The sequence below is a fragment of the Genypterus blacodes genome, unplaced genomic scaffold (assembly GCF_046128005.1).
Source record: "Genypterus blacodes isolate CSIRO-AG114 ecotype Tasmania unplaced genomic scaffold, CSIRO-AGI_Gbla_v1 ptg000015l_1, whole genome shotgun sequence".
In the NCBI taxonomy this organism is placed as follows: Eukaryota; Metazoa; Chordata; class Actinopteri; order Ophidiiformes; family Ophidiidae; genus Genypterus; species Genypterus blacodes.
Window position 1 is genome coordinate 582,812 of NW_027466829.1, and position 20,607 is coordinate 603,418.

Sequence of the window (20,607 nt, forward strand, 5' to 3'; positions counted from 1 at the left end):
TGTGTTCAGTTATGTTCGGAAGATTATATTCATTTGTACCGAAAGCAAGTTTTAATATTATAAAAATGTTACTATGCCACTGCTAATCCCAAAAAAACCTTTGCAGCATGTTTGCGCTCTAATAATTACATATATTTTAGTACATCTTAGGGCCTTTAGTGTTTATAATGTACAGCTGCTCAGGCCCCTATGGTGGTCTGAGGCCCCATGGCAGCTTAGTCATTTAAAAACAGATTTAAATGATTTACTTAAAAACGTCTCAATCTTAATTGTCACATACAGGTGTGAGTCTATACTTGCAAGACTTTCTGTGATTTTGCAATAATCTCAATAATCAATAGAGGCTGGTAACCACGACATGTGCTGCAAACATGTAAACCTCAGTAGAAAACACTTTATAATGTCTTAAATATACAGTGTAGTAGATTAGTTTGATATTTATGTATTTATTTTGTTATGTGTTCAGTTAAATGCGGTGAATTAAAATGTTCTCATTAAAATACAACGTCATTGTGTTAAATATTCAATTTCCATCTTTTTCTCAGCGTGAGTCTCTGTAAAGTATGCAGCCCATTGTCCTCCCCTGCCTCTTTATCGCCATGCGCCTCACACACACACACGCAGATTGTCCCAACAACTGTCCTATATATAGCCTAAAGCTACCACGGGCTCCACGGCAACAGAGCACATACATCTCTGAGGAGGGAGAGGGAGGTAAACGGACACAATTAATGATGTCAAATATCGGCAGCGAGACAAGAACAGAGAGCCCACCGACGGGACGCCAGGGATTGATGGTGAGCGGGTATGACAGGTGGGCAGCGAGGTGGGCGAGTTAGAGGACACCTGATTGATAAAGGGGAATAAAGCCATGATTCTTTCCCACAACATTCCCTCCACACGTTCATATTTCTGTCAGCTCTGTGATATCTCCTCTCTTTCACCCATCTGGTCACGCCATCAAACCAAGCACAGATCAGACTTCCTCCTCCTCCTCCTCCTCCCCTCCCCTCTCTCTCTCTCCTCTCTGTCTCCCTTTCTTGAAATCTGGTGCAGCCTTCTGCGTTCCTGCTGGCAGCCAGGCGCTGACAAATGGCTGCCCGGCGCACCCACTGATGAGCAATCGCACCGACTGACACTGTAAATCCCCTTTGGATAAGAAAAGTGAGACATGATGTTCCTGGCAAAGGCACATCAGGGTACAAACAGCGCCGCTCCGCTCGCTCCCCCGGGGGCAAATATACCAACACTAGAAGAGACACCATTAAAATACACTGTAGGAATGTCCCATCACAGCAGATATGCGGCTGGCCTGAGCTGCTATATTGGAGCCTACGTAATGAGGGAACGATCATACAATAGACGGGGTCACGTGTGTGTTTTACCCCCTGTGGCACTTGACTGGGGACTGTTATTGCTTACACACCCGCCATTTTATGAAATCACTTTGTGAATTTATCGCTGGGGTGTTTAGATTCTTCCTCCCTGCTCGTAGCGTAACAGCCGGTGGATAAGCGGGGCGAGAGGACGGTGGCTCCTGAAATCATGTGGACGTAGATAATGAGAAGATAATTGGAATGTAGCAGAAAAAAAGGGTAAGACAAGATCTGATCTTGATTTCTGCCCCATCGACTCCACTAATGAGTGTTTGTCTATTCTGCCATCTGTCCTACTATTATATACGTTGCGCCAAACCAGGTTATGACTTGGGGGGGATGAAGATGGCTGGAGGCAATCTGTCTAACTAGAAGGCGTAATTTTCAGTCTCCAGCGCAATACGCCGTCCATCATCCCACCGCCTCTAATGAGTGGACAGAATCTGAGTACAAATCACACTGCGGCCTCCCCGTTTGCCTATTTTCTTGTTTGACATTTTGGAGGGACAGATGGAGGGATGCACACAGAGACGAGAGGCAAATATTATGCTTCTCCTTCCTCTCCTGCATCCTCCCCCGTAGCCGCTCGGCTGTTGTTGCAGGATGTGGAGAGGAGACGGAGCCAGCCGGAGCGAGAGAGAGAGAGAGAGAGAGAGAGAGAGAGAGAGAGAGAGAGAGAGAGAGAGAGAGAGAGAGAGAGAGAGAGAGACAGAAAGAAGCCCTCGTCCCTCCCCCGGGTCTTGTCAGTCCATGTGTCTTTGTGAGGAGCCAGCTGTGACGACTGCTCCCGCCCGAGTCCCGTGTTGCTGTTGTGCCACAATAATTTGCTCAATTGCCTCTTGAGTGTTAAATAATGGGCTGTCCAAAACGGCAATATTGGCAACACACACACACACACACACACACACACACACCACACACACACACACGCGGACACACACACACACGTCCTTTATTTCCACGTCTTCAGCTTTCGAACGGGTGTGTTAACAGGGAGCAGAGAATAAGACGTCTGTCCATTCTTCTGCAAATTGGCAGAATTGGCTGAATACCTGATTACTAGGACATCTTCAATGTATTTAATTCACGGATTGACTGTTTGATTTATGTTACAGCTGTGATCTCCATAATAAACACCCCCCTGACTAATTTGATAGAATCACAGTGTCACTAATTACAATCTCTTTCTTTCTGCTCCGGACTAAATAAGATTGCTCAATAGGCTCAAATTCTCTCTGGATCCATATCGGCTTCACGCTCCACAGTCCTCCACTCTAAAAAAGTGGGTCAGCCGGCTCTCTCCCACTCTCTCTCTCTCCCTCTGATCTCTCTCCAGTGTCAGTGCCCTTGACATGTGTGTGTCCTTGACAGACGCTGTATGTCCCTGCTGCATGTGTATGTCCATGCCAGTCCAGTTTGGAGCTCACTGACTGGGCATCATTACGTCGTCATTAGCAGCAGAAAATAACCTGGAAGCAGCACGGGTCAGAATCGCCGCACTTTCTGATTTCTCTCTCTCTCTCCGTCTCTCTCGATGTGTGTGCATGCATGGGACGAGACACAGCCGGCATCATTACATTTTAATTGTGCACAACAGCTAAGTATGTGCACGTCTGTGTGTCTGCGTGACCTCTGCCAGTCCGTGACAGCTGGCATATGGCTCCACTTTACCCCTGCGAACCGGAGCCTGCGGTGCCAGCTCACTGGCCCCTCAGACCTCTGCCGCCTTGGCTTGGCATCAGGGAAAACAAGTTAGCGGCGGTAATAAGGACCGATAGGTAGTCAGAGAAAGGAGAGGAAGAGTCCGGTTAGGAGACGTGAGAAACGCTAAACTGAGGGAAATAAATGACATACTGACTTAAACTGTCATTGTGAGTCTCACCATGATGTGTTAATAAAAACATTTTTTCATTGTGATCAGGCCTTGAGATGAAATCAGCATATTTGTACGACTCCATGCTTTGACTTCAGGCCCAGTTTGCCTTCATCACTTCATATGCCACGTCTCATTTTCTATTAAGCAGCACCATGTTGAATTATGCCCGAAGCGCCATCCGCATTTAGATCCAGGCCCGTCAATATTCATGCAACAGATGTTCCGAGGCCAGATGGCCTGTCGGAGTGAGATGTCACCCACACGTGACAACTTACCGAGCCAGAATTGATGAAAATATACCCAGCAAATCTGATCGTCGCTTCGTTTGGCGGAATTATACTGAAGGCACTTTAAAGCAAAGCCAGAGAAATATGATCAGGTTGTGTGGTTAGTAAACACATTGTTTTTTTCTAGCTTTTAGTCTTTAGCCTTGGAGGATTTGGCTGTTTGATGTATTCTTGCGTCTCGATCGTTTACGTCTGTGCAGGGAGCTCGCGTTGTGTTGTTGAAAGCCGGGATAAGCGAAGGCCGACTCAGGCAAGAGAGTCGGAGTCTGGAATAAAACAGCAGCTGTATCGCAATATCATCTCACCCCGAATCCATTCAACGCCTACTACTTCCTATAAGCAGAAGATGACATACAGGGCATTCAGTGATACTCACACAGAGAGCGAGCGGGGACAGGTGACTCACAGAGAGACAGAGAATCATAGAAAACGAGTATCCATCCATTCTCTCCGCTTAGACTGAGCCCATGATCCCAGCCTATCACAGGAACGACTACACGCACAAATCACATGGGTTTGGACTGTAGGAAGCTCACGGGAAGAACATGCAAACCAAACTGCTGCGTGTGTGATATCTGATATATATCCTGAATATTCTTTGGATATTTTCCTGTTCTGTGTGTGTTTGTGTGTGATCTATTGCACCTTCCATACTTTTGCCCAGAGCTTCTGCACTTTGTTGCTCTGCAGAGACGTTGAAACTTTACCTCAGGTAAAGAACAAGCAATAAATCATACCCCCCACACACACACACACACATACACACACACACACACACACACACACACACACACACACACACACAGCCATTTAATTAAACTCTAGTGTGCAGGTTACAAATCCAGAGCCGCTTCCCTTATCAAAAATCCTCTGTTTAATTGGCCTGTCTGCTGCTGCTGCTGCTGCTGCTGTGATGAGAGTGTAAACTGCTGTACATCAGCAATCGAGCTGTACAATGAGAATAAATGGCATCAACTTGCAGTCTTCAGGTCATAGACGTCTTTAAACCCTCAAACTGCTTGGATTAAAGTACGAAATCCGAGGGTGCCAGTTCTAATGTCTTTGGAAGGTACGTTTTGTTCCTCAGCTCCTCGTATGAAAGAACAAACTGAATCTCTAAATTGACTTCAAATATCAGCCGCTCGTCAGAGGACGACTGAGGGAGAAGAGGGCGCTTCAATTAGATCGCACGAAAAGCAAACACTCCGTTTCCAAAGCCAGGGTGAAAAGCCGTTAATGAAACGATTATCATAAATAAAGGTTAATCGCTGAATGAGTGGCTGGTTTGAAGTTTGAGTGGCCCAGTCAGGCTCAGATGATGAAACGCACAAATAGAAGTTAATAATAATTGTAAAGGAGGGGAGGTTAGACGAGAGGAGAGGAGGAGAAGGTTACCTCAGGCTTCCATGGCAACTTCTTATGTCGTTGGGTGAGAAACTTCCGGACGTGGGTGTGGTCTCTGCCGTCGTTCATCCCTGTGATCGGTTCATCATCCTTTAAAAAACATCAGAGATGAAGAAAGAGACACAAAATCAATAAACACAAACAAAAGAAACCGACAAACTCCTGTACAAGAGTGACGTTACACCATTAACTAAAACCACAACCTTCTCTTAACTGTGTAAACTCTATGAATGGGGTGAGAATACCACACACACACACACATGCACACGCACAGAAGCTACACACACACACACACACGCACTAACACAAACACACACGTATATTGATTCAGGCCAAAGAAATGCAGGATTTTTGGCCGCAGTGTGACAATTAAGACCCAGTGGAATTCCCTCCTCGCCATTCATCCCTAATCCATTCCTAATCTCCCCCGTACTCCCGGCATCCACTCTGCTAGCCAAGAGCTCTCCAGGGAGTCCCAACTCTGGCTCTTTATCTGAGATTTAGCCCTGCGTTGTGGCCAGAGCACTGCGGGGCTCCTTTGACTCTGCCCCGCTAAGAGGCTCGTTATGCTAATGCTGCGGTGCGGCGGGGACGAGGACGAGGCTTCATCCGGCTTTAAGGACATAAACCTGCTCCCGGGACCCCAGAGGAGGAAGAGGAGAAGGAAGAGGAGGAGGAAGGGGGGGAGCTCAGCCCCCTGGGAGCGGTTACATGTGCGGCAAGGTGTCCTCACGTCAGAGCCAAACACACCTGCATGAACGACGACCAAGAGTTTGTTTTTAGCATCTGTTGAAATGCGGGAGGTTTATCCAGGCGGCACAACAAGGGGAATTTTGAGTAGAAGAAGAAAGGAGACGAAGGGCTGTCAGAACCAAAACACCTTTGATGACTTTTTTAACTTCCCAGAGAGGGAGATGAAGGAGAGCAGGGGCGCTGATGATGAAGAAAGGCGACGACAGGCTCTCCGTGCTGTCTGACTTCAGAGGAACACAAAGTGCGCGCCCGACTCGCGCACACACACACACACACACACACACACGTGTGTGCACAGGGGCGATCACGCGGTGTCACACGTAGAGCCACGCAACGAAGGACACAATGATCACCTTTCATCATCAGCCGCCGTCTCAACGCAGAACAAAGGCGAGCAGAAGAATAAAAGCCGTTAATTAAGTCAACAGGAAGCAGAACAGACCATTTTGTTCAGCTTGAAGAATTAAATCAAGCACCGTTTGAAATGCAGGACACCTTGAACTTTGATACGACTAAACACAACACGATCATACACTAGAGTCTATAATATGATGATCTATGCTTCATCTTACACTTAGTTTAACTAAATATCAAGAGGTGAAGTGAAGATAGCACATGAATAAAGCGCAAACTAGCCTCATTTATTGGGGATGTAATGAGGACTTCAGCAATTAAAGGACTGAAGCAGCAGCTGGTTTAACATAAATATAAATGTGAGAAGGTGTCACGTCCCCGAGAGGAAGTTGTAGTAATAACAGTGATGTTATTGGGCAAGTAAAATGGAGTTCAAACTGCTCTGTCCCTAAACTGCTGTGTAACTCACACACACGCACGCGCACACGCGCACACGCGCACACGCGCGCACACACACACACACACACACACACACACACACACACACACACACACACACACACACACACACGCACACACACACACACACCCACACACACACAGATGCTGCTTTGCTAAAGCGCTGCCTCAGCTTCAGCTTCTCTTCGGCGTATCGATGCGGCACTAAAACCTACAGTTAAGCTCATTGACCTGAGGTTGCACTGCATCCTTCATCAGCCATATCTCATCTTCCTCTGTAGTGTTTATTGACTTAACACTTCAGAGTATTACGGTGCAAATCGTTGTCATTACACACTCGGCACATAACAAACAACCGCAGCGGATTGAGAAAGGTATAAGAGCGTTTACATCATCCTGGAGCTGAGCCCAGAAGGTGTCGCGTTCGTGTTTGGTTGATAATTAAAGTTGACGGGAAGGGTCCTGTCAGGTGGTCTTATGTATTAAACATTGCATCAAGGCAAAACAGGGAAGATCAATCACGGCGACGGGGCGATTTATTCATCATACGCTTACAGTGACATTTACCTTGTTGACTTTCACTCAAGTGGAAAGATGAATGATCTATAACAACGCATTTGTCCACTGTGGGAGGAGAGAGGGACGAGGGGATGAATGAGAAAGAGCCAGACTAACAAACAAACTGAGAGAACGTCTTCCTCTTTAAGTATCTGCAGTGGGTGAGGGTGGAGGTGGGGGGGCGGGGGGTCAGGGTCTCCGTCAGGCCTCACATTTACACGCAGGTGACCTCACTGATCCCAGCCCGAGAGAAACAGCTGGAACCAACAACCCAAGCATACCAATCATCTTAATTAAACTGCCTTATTAAATAGAAAACAAGCAGAGGCCTGATGGGAGGGGGAGACAGTCAGATGGTGTGTGTGTGTGTGTGTGTGTGTGTGTGTGTGTGTGTGTGTGTGTCTGTGTCTGTGTCTGTGTCTGTGTGTGTGTGTGTGTGTGTGTGTGTGTGTGGGTGTGTGTGTATGCGTATGACTTCTTTTCATCCGCTGGCCCTGTACTCAACGCCGACGACCCCCATGTGAGAGACTTCCAACTGCTCCCACAAGTTCACAAATCACATTTCCACTGGCAGCAAATTGCGATATGAAAGTTAATAACCGGAGTGGAATAATTGTATTTATTCATGTTCGTCCTCGTTCATGAGTGAAGTCACACTAAAAAATCTGCAGTATGCTTATGAGGCCGTCCAGGAAAAGAGTGCAGTAGAATATAATCATCATCTTTCATTCCTGTTCCCGAGGATGAACAGGCTTCCGGTCACTGCCCTCACATTAACACGTATGGCTGCAAGCCAAGAGACCAGCATGACATTTACTGTAGCAATCTATTAGCCATCTAATCACAATGACTAATCTGTGTATCTCTGCTCCCTCTCAAATTATAACTCTGCCACTGCGTTCCATACATCAGACGGTGTTAGAGTCTCACACCCTGACATTAAAGCAGAGAGATTCACGGAGCTGTTTATCTGTCAAATCACTAAGGATGCCGAAACCTGCAGGTGAAGAAAAGAGGAGGGAGGGAGAGAGAGAGAGAGAGAGAGAGAGAGAGAGAGAGAGAGAGAGAGACGGAGAGAGATAGAGGGAGAGACAACACAGAAAGGTAAAAGAAGAAAAGAGACAGACAGACAAATGGGAAGGTGAGAAGGAGAACACATAAGAGACTGAGATGAATGCAGACAAGGACTGAAGTGAGGGACCAGGGAGAGAAAGCAGGAAAATGGGAGCCACTTAGAAGGCAGAGCTCAGTTTGCTCCCAGAAACCTCAGCGGTGCAGCCAATGTCCTAGCAACTGGAATTTCTCATTACGGAACAGACGGAAGTGAGCGGCGTCTGCCCGGAGTCACAGCAGTAAAGACAAACTCAGCAGAGACACACACACACACAGTCGCTCTGCTCTGCCTGCCATGACAGGGACACACACCTGATACAGCACAGACGCCCGGCTCCTTTATGCCCCGCTGATGAGGCAACGGCAGGGATTTCACGGCCGCAGTGAACAATCTCTTCTTCAAGTGCTTCTTCTTCTTCTTCTTCAAACATGGCACTTGAATATGTTTCAGTGTTGCTGTGCATGTTCCCTTACCTCTATAAAGGCAGCAGCTGCACATAATAACACGACCCTGTGCTCCTCCATTAGCTCAAGGTGAAGCGTGGCACTGATCTCATGAGATGCAGTGATTTAGTTAAAGAATTAAATGTAATAGCACTGGGCTGAATAGTAAATACAGATAGAAACAGCTTTATAATAATACGTCAGGTTTAAATGATGGCAGGGAGGCTTCACAGAGCGTTACTGAATTACCTACCGGGGGATTCAAAAGCATGTTTGCACTCGTCCTTGGACACCGTCACGGGGAGACGAGCGCTACAACATCCACAGGGATAATGAGAAATGTCCACAGTGTGTCCCGCGTGTGCCTGGATCGGCACTAACCACACTCGCCAGCACGCTCACCATGGCAACAAAAGGCACACTTACAAATACTCGAGAGAATATGAGGCAAAGGACGGTGCGGAGCGTTAGTCACTGGCCTTTGAGTGCCATATCACACACACACACATGTCCTTGATCCAATTTTCAGTCAGAGGGCTTTATTTTTTGAACACAGTAATTTTCAGAAAATCACCACATTCGGTTTCTGCTCTTTCTTTGCTGCGACCATTGTGCACACTGAGTGAAAAACAGGCCATTTCAGATCCTGTCACTTTAAAGCTCCCGGCCAAAAAAGCACGCTCTGTTCCAACTGGCCTGTTGCATCTTGCCTGAGCCGGTAACAACCACGGGCTGCTAAACACAGATACTGACAAATGCTGGCTCGCGCTCGCCTCGCACTCCATCAGCGAGGAGTGTTGATCCAGGATTGTTCAAATGTGTTGTTGTGATGTCAACATGTGAGAGAAGTAAAAAGGACTAATCTGGTTCAGGATCGATGGGATTTGATTTACTGCATGGATTTGTTTGGGAGTGAAGCTCACAATTTTGCAACTGTGACAACATCCAGCACATACGAAAGCAGTGAGCACAGTGCTGACGGTGCTGTGCCAAGACACTCTGAATACAGACAATTCCCCCTGCAAGAAACAAGGCAGCATCTATTCACATTCTGCGCATTTGCTCCACATTAAATTTGAGCAGCGAGTCTAGGAAGCCTACAGCCGACATGACATCATCTGATACAACTTTACAAACGGTGGCGCGTTTTTGATAAGGAGGGAAAGGCTGATCTGTGTGTATGAGTATGAGTGACACCTTCAGCAAGCAGTGGGAGAAACCGAGAGTTTAGTTTTCGCTCCTGCGTGCTGGATGTTGGACATAATACGATTAACCTTGGAACCACCTCAGTGATCCTGGATCAGCATTCTTACACTGAGCGCTTGGATAAACCCTGATCTCACAATCAGACATCTAGTCTATTTCTGCAATATTGCACCTTTGAGATCCCCCCTCCTTGCCTTCACATCCATCCCCTCCCTCCCCCAACTCTGCTTAACAAAGTGTCTGGCACCGCTGAATAGAGCTCAGCACAGGCACATTCACTTGAACTTATTGCAGAACAAATCCCCGCTAAGAGAGAGGAAGAGAGGGAGAGAGGAAGAGAGGGAGAGAGGGAGTGCAACTATTTTTGTCTCTCTGCCTGCATTATTCATGTTAGAAATTACACGCCGGTCAATGGAACACTAGCAGAAAGGTTGAGCGAGGAAGAGAGGGAGAAAAATGGAGCATAAATAAGGGACGGCTGCAGTCGATAATAGGAGTGATAGAGTCGGTGGCTCCAATTTATTGGTTGGAAGATTAATGGAGCAGGGATGAGTACAGTGTGGAGACAATAAGATACAAAGAAGGGGAAATTTCAAAGCAGGCAGATGGGGAAGAAGAGGTTGAACAATTGCTGCACTGCTCTCTTTCTCCACACCTCTAATTTAAATGTGATAATGAACGTTCCTGGTGAATGCATGCAAGTGATTTCATGTATCAACACATCCCGCCTGTTTGCGATTCAGTGTGCGTGTGTTAATACACATGTACCGGCAGCAGGTATCGGAAATTGATGCATGTATGAATGAGTGCCTGCTAATTATTGATCTGAGTCTCAGACAAGGTGGTGTGTTAGGAAAACTGATGATTGAGTCGCGGGTCAATACAGCAGCACGCATGTAAGGACGGTGGCTTGGAAGAGCTGCGTTCGCTCTCAGAGGATTAATAGTGGTGTGAAGAGCTTTGTGTCCCAACCCTGTGGTTCAAACTCATGATTCCCACTTATGAATAATTCAAATACATTTAAAGACATTATTCTAGATGTGTGAGATTACTGGAAAGACTCAAAACGAATGGAATTGCATGTTGTGTTTTGCATTCGGCTAGGCAGCAGAGAGAGAGAGAGAAAGAGAGAGAGAGAGAGAGAGAGAGAGACAGAGAGAGAGAGAGAGAGACAGAGAGAGACAGAGAGAGAGAGAGAGAGCAGGCAAAGCTTAAGCTCTCCTTTTGATGGCTTGTAGTCTTTAGACAGAAACTAAAACGGGCTGAAGTGCTTCAGTGCAGCCTTCGGCAAAGCACTGTGAGTAGAGGCGGTTAGAGGTGCATTTAATTATTGTGAATTACGTAAGCAGACCTTGTGCAAGATAGGAGCGGGATCAGTGGAGATAGAGAAAGGGGCCAGGGAGCAGATGGAGGGAGTAAAGAGAGCAAGCAAGGCATCTGTGCTGGAATCTAGCCTCTTGCCACGCTCATTAATTGTGAGAGGCACTCGAGCATTTTACAGTTAGAGCAACAAAACATAGGAGAAGTATATTTCTTCTGACCCAACAGATTATAGGAGAGAAACCAGAGGCTTATCATCACTGCAGCACCTCAGTTTTCTCTCCAGTCTGATTACAGCTGATTGCTTGTGACACGGGGCAGCTTGCAGACAGAATAGGCACCGAAAAAAAAGAAAGAAATCAGCTGCCAATCATATTTGACCTGCCAGGTGCTCATTATGACCTCATCAACAGCAAGTCTGTTAGAGGGAAACCGAGGTGGACACAGAGGGACAGACTGGTAACGCAGCGAGACAAGAAGTGCACACCAGTCCCACGGAATGCATTTTTCAGAAGCACAGCACCTGTTTGCTTTGTTGTACTGCCAAATGTATAAAAGCGCTAAACCTTTTCGAGCAAAAGGCCAAATGACGCGTGTGAGCAGATTCAAATCAAAAGGAATAAAAGGCCACAATTGATGCGGCTGGTTTCTTACAGCAGAAAGAAAAAGGAGACACACTTCCATAAGTTTAAAATTGGATTGTTTGCTAGGCGTCCTTACTAAACTGATATTAAGCAAAAATGTAATTATAACAATAGTTTTCCATGGTGTTTTTGTTGAAAAAGTCAACAGACAGATTTTTTGTTTTCACAGTCAGATTATAATAAATTGTGACGCGTGTTGTTGACGTATGAGGTCGTGTTGTGACGGCTACTCCAGCCCAGTAGGGGGCAGCATGAGCACTTTTTGCTTGTCTGCAGTCCACAAATGATGTAATCGAAGAAGAAGGAAAGAAAAAAAACATATATATCGAAAATGGAGAAAATTGTGGCTTTGGATTTGGATATGTCAACAAGTGACATCATCTTGCGAAAGCTGCAAATCGTGTTTGATTCGTTGGCGTTATTACCTCATTCTACCATTAGATGTCAGTCATGAGAGGAAAAAACCCAGCAAAGGTAAGGATTAACCCTTTAACCGGAGAGAGAGCAGGTCTGGATGTGACCGAGCTGAACTGAAGGTCTGCTGCTAAAAAATAAATGAGGACATGACACAAGTGACGGCCCATCTGACAGAGCTGCTGCTCCCCCACCAGCACATCCCCACAGCCTGGGAACCGACTCTTCCTCCATACCGCACAATGCACAACACACACTCACAAACCTAGGCTGGTGGCTGAGTAAACACTGTACGTGAGCAGCAGCAGTGAGAATGTAGCAGTGACGCCTGGACACAGCAATGTAGCAGCAGAGCACATGGACCTTACTTCATCCCATCACACCTTATTGCAAAGGGGGTGTGCGTGTGTGTGTGTGTGTGTGTGTGTGTGTGTGTGTGTGTCTGTGTGTGTGTGTGTGTGTGTGTGTGTGTGTGTGTGTGTGTGTGTGTGTGTGTGTGTGTCTGTGTGTGTGTGTCTGTGTGTCTGTGTGTGTGTGTCTGTGTGTGTGTGTGTGTGTGTGTGTGTGTGACACCCATGTGTCATACAATCAGGCAGTTAGCTGAAATGGCTCATAGGCTTGGTTGATCTCTCTCACTCTCTCTCAAACATTTCCTTTCTCCATGTCATCATAACAATAAACCAGCCGATGAGTATAAATGTATTGGCAGGTTATTAAAACTAACTCAAATTATAGTAGCACACACACACACTTTTTCTGTGTCTCTATGACTTTGCTTCTGCATATCATACAGTATGAGTGTGTATCTTAGCACACACACACAACACAGTTACCCACGTCATGATAATGTAACCTGGCTTCAGGGGAACTTGGGATCAATAAACTAACAGCAGAACAAATAAGCGGAGGTCCTGTCTCCATTATCTGCGATCGTAAATAGTGACAACGCGGTGAGACGAGTCCAGACGCTATTATGGAGATAGCGGTCAGATTAACTACGCCTAGAATCAATACTTACATCTTCTTATCATACGCTTACTGAATAAATAGGCAGAATAATGGCACTTACACAGAATGTCTACAGCTCTATTTGCTGCACTCAATACGTCAACAAACAGAATTATACTGAAATAAGCCCCAATAAAGTGTATAAGTCATAGATAGAATGGAAATATGTGTAATACGTCTCCATTGAAAAACACTATAAAGGCTCAAAGCATACAGATCTATTCACTGGGACAGAAATTCAGTCGGTGTAAAAATGAAAATCACCATTTCATTTCATAAAACTTGCAAACGTCAATATTGAACCTGGTTGTTTTGGTCTGCAGTGTGATCTATTGATGTGAAACTGGGATCAACAGCAGACGTGATGTTTCATCGTGTGTGAGCCGCAACACATTTCACAGTGTTGTTCTGTGCGACTGACGTTTCTGCTGACCGGCGCTCTGCACACCGCCGCTCGCTCCCGTTTCCCCTTTCAATCCCCTTTTTCCTTTGGCAATTTGCCAGAGATACCGTACTCTAAGATCTCTCCGTGCCCAGAGAGTGAATAACATGGAAACAAATCCGCTCCCTTCTTGGCGAGATGTGTACATGATGTATGGGACCATGTGCCGCCTCGGCTCTGTTTCAGGTGTGCATGAAGCTCTGGTGCCGTCCAAAACTGACTAGAAGTCGAAGCAGCTACTCAACAGAACAGTCTTCAACATAAAAATGTTTAAATGGGGAAAGCCAAAGAAACCAACGGGGAAAATAAGTATAAAAGCTAAAAGAGTTCTCATTTGTTGACTCAGCTATTTTGGGGCTTTTAATTTGGGCGGCTGGCCAATTGGGGGGGGAAGGAGACGAGCGGAGCAACCGGCCACACTGGGCTCCATTTTTGACTCAAGTAAACACAGTTGTGCCAGCAGAGCCTGTAGCACCAGCAGGGCCTCTTTTACTCTTCCTTCACCTTTTCATCTTCCCCACACAGTTTGCTTCACTCTCTTTCACTGTCACCCCGAGGCTCAGTGAACATCCCAGGCTCCGTCTTTATTCTCGGAGATAGCAACACCTCTTCAGCTCGACATCCTTCCACACCTGTGTGTACTTGGAGCGAAGCAGCGTCTTTTGACCTCGGCAATGGAGGACCCTTACCTGCTCATCTCCTAGAGCGCACTGTATCTCTCGCTCTCTTTAAATCGCTGTCAACTCAGAGAGGGTGGACAGACAGGAGCAGCTTTGAGTTTATAAACCGTCAGAATGAATGTCTCCTCCTCAGGACATGTCTCACCCACCTGGTGGCCTGTCTATCCAGATGGGATTGACCTTAAGCAACTCTCTTCCCTCTCTCTCTCTCTGATTCCTTACGGCGTTTCCATCTAAGCCACACTAACATTTCTTCTGTGCATTCACATCTACAAACATCCTTCATTCCCTTTATTTTCTGCCCAGATGAGACAGACACATAGAAGTTGTTGTTTTTTAAATTGCCCCTGCAGTGTTGTGTTCAATGTCCCAGTCAGCCCATTAGAGCCCCCAGAGCTGCTTTCCACTGTACGTTCACCGCAACACACTGCTCCCACTTGGCCCCGCAGCTTTCACATTGCCAAGTCAGGCTTGAAACTGCTAAAACAAGGGCACATTCATCCAAATGTATTCATACATTTACATACAGCCGGTGAGGTTCTGTTATTTTCCTCCGCAGCATCCCTCTGCCGCTCCGTGTACATCTTGCATTAACATGAGATAGGTGTCCAGGTACATCATGGAGATAAGGGGAAATACATGTTAATGCATGAGAGCGCGCTAAGATCAATCAATCCAGGCACAACAAACTGTGCCTGAGTGTAGATATGAGATGCATTCCTCTTTAATAAAGGGTGCGAGGAGGGTGTGAGCCTCCTGGGGCAGCCTGACTCGCCTCATACTGCATTAACACAACACCAGCATCTAATTGTTAAAATGTTCTAAATGACAAGAGCGAAAATGAAATAATAATTGAAAAACAACAACATTCTCCACGCTTCAGAGTGATGGCGGCTGAATGTGTTCTAACCCGTCCCAGCTGTCATATTTTACAGAGCAGGTGTTGTGTGTGTGACCCACGCATTTTCTCTACACAAACACACAGAATGACAGCATTGTAACTCTCGGCTGATATAATAGAAACGGGTCTTATAACCTCCGTGCGCGTGTTTCTGACATTTGCATTGCTTTTTCCCTGCATTACATTTCATCACTTCACTTCTTTAACCTTTTCTGACGTCATCTCTATTTCAGCGACCGCGACCGCAGCTTCACGACCGTTCTGGTGGCACAGGTGTTCAATGGGTGTCTGCACATATTAGCGGAGATGGATGGCAGCAAAACAGGAGCAATGAATCTTCATCATACACTGTCATTGTTCGTCTCTAACCCATACATATCCTCCAGTCTGATGCTGTCCCTTTGTCCTCAGAGCCCATTGCTTTCTCAGACACCTCACCCATCTTCACTTATACTTGCAATCGTCTCACCTGTCCATTTATCATCCATCCGTGCCTCCATCCAATCACTGGACTCTCGAAAAAATAGTGGAAATGTGATTTATAGCTCATTTCAGGACACGGCGTCCTTCCCTATTTACAATACGCCCACGCTGTTCTGCAGCTTCCTTTGATAGGACCACAGGGTCACGCCTTTTCATGTATGACACATAAAGCATCTTCTGGATACCCACACTATCACGCCATCCACCACTCCTGACTAAGACTCTAAATACAATACAAGTTTATGCTGTAAAGAGATCATTCAAAGTGGAAGGATGTTGGCTTTTGTCACATTGTTTGCTCCAATCTTAAACCTTGGATGCTACTTGAGTGTAATCATTAGATCTCGGGTTTGACCTTTTTTACTGCATTAAAGCAGAAAGTGGTACGCCGCAGGAGAAAGATGATTGGCTGTGACGCCGTAGCGGTTCAGGGTCGATCCATTCAATCTGGCTCTCTGTTTGTCTTATCTCTGCTTTTGTCCATCATCTCTATGTCTCTCTCTCTCTTTCTGCAATAAAAAAGAGCCTATAAAGCGTGAGTGATAACATAACGGCTCATCTATTAAAGATATTTCTCCATTTTGTTGTAACGCAGGTTCAACCGATTCTGCTTCTTTATCTGTGATAATGACGAGAACACGACACTTCTTCCCATTCTCCCTCAGAAATGATGTAGTAGGAATATTGCGAAGGAAATGAGTCACCGTTTCCTTTTTTCTACTCCATGTGTGACAAGTGGATTGTTTCATCATGAAATGTTACAGCTTCCATTTGTCAAAATATTTTTCGCCGCACGTTGGGGGTCTTCATTTGCATTTGAGGTTGGAAAATCAAATTCTCTGAAGGCAAAATCGTTACCACAACACAACCGGCCAAACAACACACGTGCAGGGTTTTTTTCTGCAAGTACTGTATAATGCATGTGTGTGTATGTGTGTGTGTCGAGAGCGAGGGACTTCAAAGCTATGGAAATGTGATGCTGATCCCCTCAGTATTTTACAGCTCTGATGTGCACCAGCAGATTATGTTTTAGGCTTGACAAATTATGAGTGTGCAAACCAGAGTACTTTCTACCTTTGAAGTATTCAGAAATAAAACCCCAGTGGAGGCAATACGAGAACACACATGTGCTTGTTCAGTACATCAATCAAATCAAGACAAGATGTAATTGCAACACATAAACATACTGCTGTGTTAACCAGAATTCTGAATTTCTTGCACTTCAAAATAGAAGCTTTTTGGTACACCGACCAGCACAAATAAAACAATCAGCGCGGCCTCGCTGGGTGAGTTGTATCCAGGAGGAAGGTTGTGTTTTTGTGTTGTTGAAATGGTGGAATGTAGTAATTTCTCGATATTTGTTGAAGGACGCGCATAGTTGCCACTCGGAGCGGCAGAGTTGGAATGCAATTTAGTCACAAATACGCATAAATAAATAATAATGTGTGTGTATCTGCAGTGTGTATCTAAATCATACTGATAGATGTATTGACAAAGTAAACTAGAAAAGAAAATTCATTTTCAAAACGTCCCTCCTTATTAAGGGAGATTTGTAAAACCTTAACATCGTGCAGCAAAAGCAGAGAACTTCTCTGTAACTTGTTCCAGTTTTGAACAATCGCTCAGAGACAAAGAGACCTTCACTCAGATGACGCCATCGATTCGCCGGTTGCAATTAACATAGTGTTGCTCCCGTCCGGTCAGGCACAAATTGAAAAAGCCAATAAAAATTGGTTTTTCTTCCGCCGGCTGCCATCTCACAAGAATCTGGAGCCTCCCAGCCAGCAGCATCGACTGACGTGTCGATACCTGCAGACTTCTACGGGCTCAAGTGAGAAAAATCAAGGCAGTGGCTGTTTAATGACAGAATAAATCCAGGAGGACGCTTAAAGGAATTGATGTCCTGACAATAAGAGCGGACCGAGACAAAGCGCTTCAGCAGCTCTGCACGTCTGATACTGTAGCCAGATTAATAGACTTGCTGTTTAGGCCATTAACTCAGGATGAGAGGCAGCAACAGTAATCACATTCTTTCCTTAACCTCAGCCCTTTTCCTCTAAGCTATGTTACAACATGACTGTTGTCGTAGCAACTCAGAGACACTCTCTGACGTACATAGTTTGATTGGAATGTCGGGTTAATGAAGCTCTGCACATTTACATCCACTTCAAAGTAATCTAAAGGTCAAACTCTAAGTGGTTTCTATGGTGACGGCAGAAGTATGATCTGTATCTGTCATGTGAGGCGTATTATGCTGAGTAAAATATCAATAAATTATGATCGTATCATTAGAGTTCTACTATAATGGGACTACAGGTGATGTAATCTTCATGCAAATGCAGAGCACATTACTTTCCTCAGACAGATAGCTCAAGGTGAAATAAGAGGGAGGAGATGAGCGAGTGGAAAGAGGAGGGTGAGTGAGGAAGAGTAGTCAAGGTGGAGGAGACACTAATGGGGCTGGTACATGAAGATAAAGACAGATAGAAACTAATGAGGAGGAATGAGGAGAAAGTGTGTATGGGGAGATGTATGTGTGTGATTTAAAGTCTGCCTAGTAAAGTCTTTAACATTTTTCCTTTTCTGCCCCATTATGAATTCAACTTCCAATCTAAATAACCTCCCAAACTGTCACTTTATCCTTTCGTTCTTACAGTATCCTGTGCAGGCCGGGCTGGTGTGTGTCCCAGTGTCCAGTGGGCAGCTAAGCACAGTGCTTAGACAGGTTGACAGTCCATCACAGGGACAGACTCATTCACACCTACGGGCAGCTCAGAGTATCTGGCTCACTCAAACCTACTTGTCTTTGGACTGTGGGCGGGCACCCAGAGGCAACACACACACGCACACTGGCACACACACACACACACACACACACACGCACACACACACACACACAACCGCACTCAGAATTCAGAGGGTCCTTGCAGAAAGCCTCCAACACTCATCGCTGGTCCACTCTGACCCCAAGGAGACACAGACAGCAGTCACAACATCACCTCAGGGTGTGGTAAAGACTTTTAGCGGTCACCTGACGCCCACAGAGTGACAAAGAAATGTTGCTTTATGTTGTCATAAACCTATTTTTTTGTCAGATGGGGCAATAACTCATTTTAGAAGAGGTTGGAGTAGGTGGAGCAAATGATAAGAGATTATAGAAAAGGCAAAAGAATGTACAAGTAGTGTGTACAGGTGTGCGATCCTGGTGAGATCAATCAACCGGCTGCATGTATCTGGGCCTTAGCCGGAGCAAGGAGAGGGGACGACAGAGATCAGAGTAGACTAACACCCACAGATCTGCTCACCACAGGGGACAAGGACACAAATCCAGTCATGGGAGAAGTGAAGAATAGGGAGCAGAGAAAAGAAGGATTTAAGTCTTGAGTTTGGGGGAAAAAGGCACAAAAACAAAACAAAACAAAACAGTGACAAGCAGATGCAGAGGCAGAGTTTCACTGTGGCAAGCCCAAAGAAATTCAAGCGCAATCTGAATTCACTGCAGTGCGGCTCAATCAAAACGCTCGCAGGCAGTGTGCACACCTACGCTGCTGTTAACCTGTGCCAGTGTGTTTCTATCAGCGTTGCAAAATATTGCTCCATGCACCGGTGCACCGGTGAACTACACTCGCTTTATTTCTCCGGTAAAAGCACAAAGTGTGACACCTGAAAGCTGGCACCTATAGAAAAATTCCCCTGAGAGTGAGAAAAAAAAAGCACAAAACAAGAAAAATGACGAGAAACATAAAATCCCCTCTGAGTCTTCAGAGATATGGCACCCGCTCCCATTCTGGCAAACTGGGAATAGTGATGAAAGTAGCCAATGTTCCCATGGGGACACAAATGAATGTGCTGCTCTTCATCCTTGAATAGGGAAAGACCTGCATGAAAACGGTGCGCCAACACTGGGAGCCTCTATTTACACATCCATCCATCCATCCATCCATCCTTTCATCCGTCCATCCCTCTATACATCCCTCCCTCCCTCCCTCCCTCCCTTCATCCTTCCATCCAAAATGCTTCCCTGGCAAGTCTTCACTTATCTGCCTTGGCTTAAATGCATAAACGGAAGGGTAGTTGGCAGGATAGGTGAGCCGAGGGAGAGAGAGAGTGATTCCCTCCCATTGTTTGACATTTTCCCCCACGTCCTTCCCTTTCGCCGGGCTTTGGTAACTGTGTTTTTTACGGCACGGGAGAAAAACGACGGCGTTCCGGGGCGTTTGTCACCCTTTATCAAGCGGTAACAGGGGCGGCGCCTGCTTGTTTGGCGGCTGGCTGACACATCGGCGCCGTCAGAGAGGCACACGTCCTACACAGCCGCGTCCACCGCCAGACAATATCTCTGCTGTCGCCTCGTGAAAACGCTTCGAGCTACAAGTGTTTGAGTCCTAGTTTGCACGTTTTCTCATTCATCAGCTTTCTGAAGTACTAATACTTGCATAAAAGTAGCAATAAAACAAGGCCTAATAGATAAAAAGTGATTTATCTAAAATTCTACAGCAGTAAACATAAGTAATTACCAGCAATATAATACAATAAAACGTGCCCGTGGTGAAGAATGGCCCCGGTCAGTGTTAAAATATTCATGTGTTGATATTACAGAAAATCTCTCCCTCTCTGTAGTCATAGATACAAATTGCTTGTTCAACATTGTGGAAAAGCACCTTCAACATTTGCATTTAGACGAAAATCCTGCTTTTACATCCGTTTAAGGATCTAATATTCCCTTGCAGTGCATAAAACATTAAAGGTGGACATACAAGGTGTTCACCTGACAACAACAATAACGACAACTGCCTTCAGAGATGATGTCATGGACGTACTGGAGGCACTGTGTGTCTGCAGCTCAGCGATCGGTGTTATGTTATTCTGTCCTACTTGGATAGAC

General features: G+C 45.8%; 1 protein-coding gene across 1 annotated transcript in view; it reads right to left on the reverse strand.

Annotated features, from left to right (window-relative positions):
• b4galnt4a (beta-1,4-N-acetyl-galactosaminyl transferase 4a) overlaps positions 1 to 20,607 on the reverse strand; it is a 102,759-nt gene that overhangs the window by 39,209 nt on the left and 42,943 nt on the right. Inside the window, exon 3 of the mRNA XM_076138783.1 lies at positions 4,935 to 5,033. Within this exon, the coding sequence (XP_075994898.1) occupies positions 4,935 to 5,033 (99 nt within the window). The remainder of the gene's footprint in view (positions 1 to 4,934; positions 5,034 to 20,607) is intronic.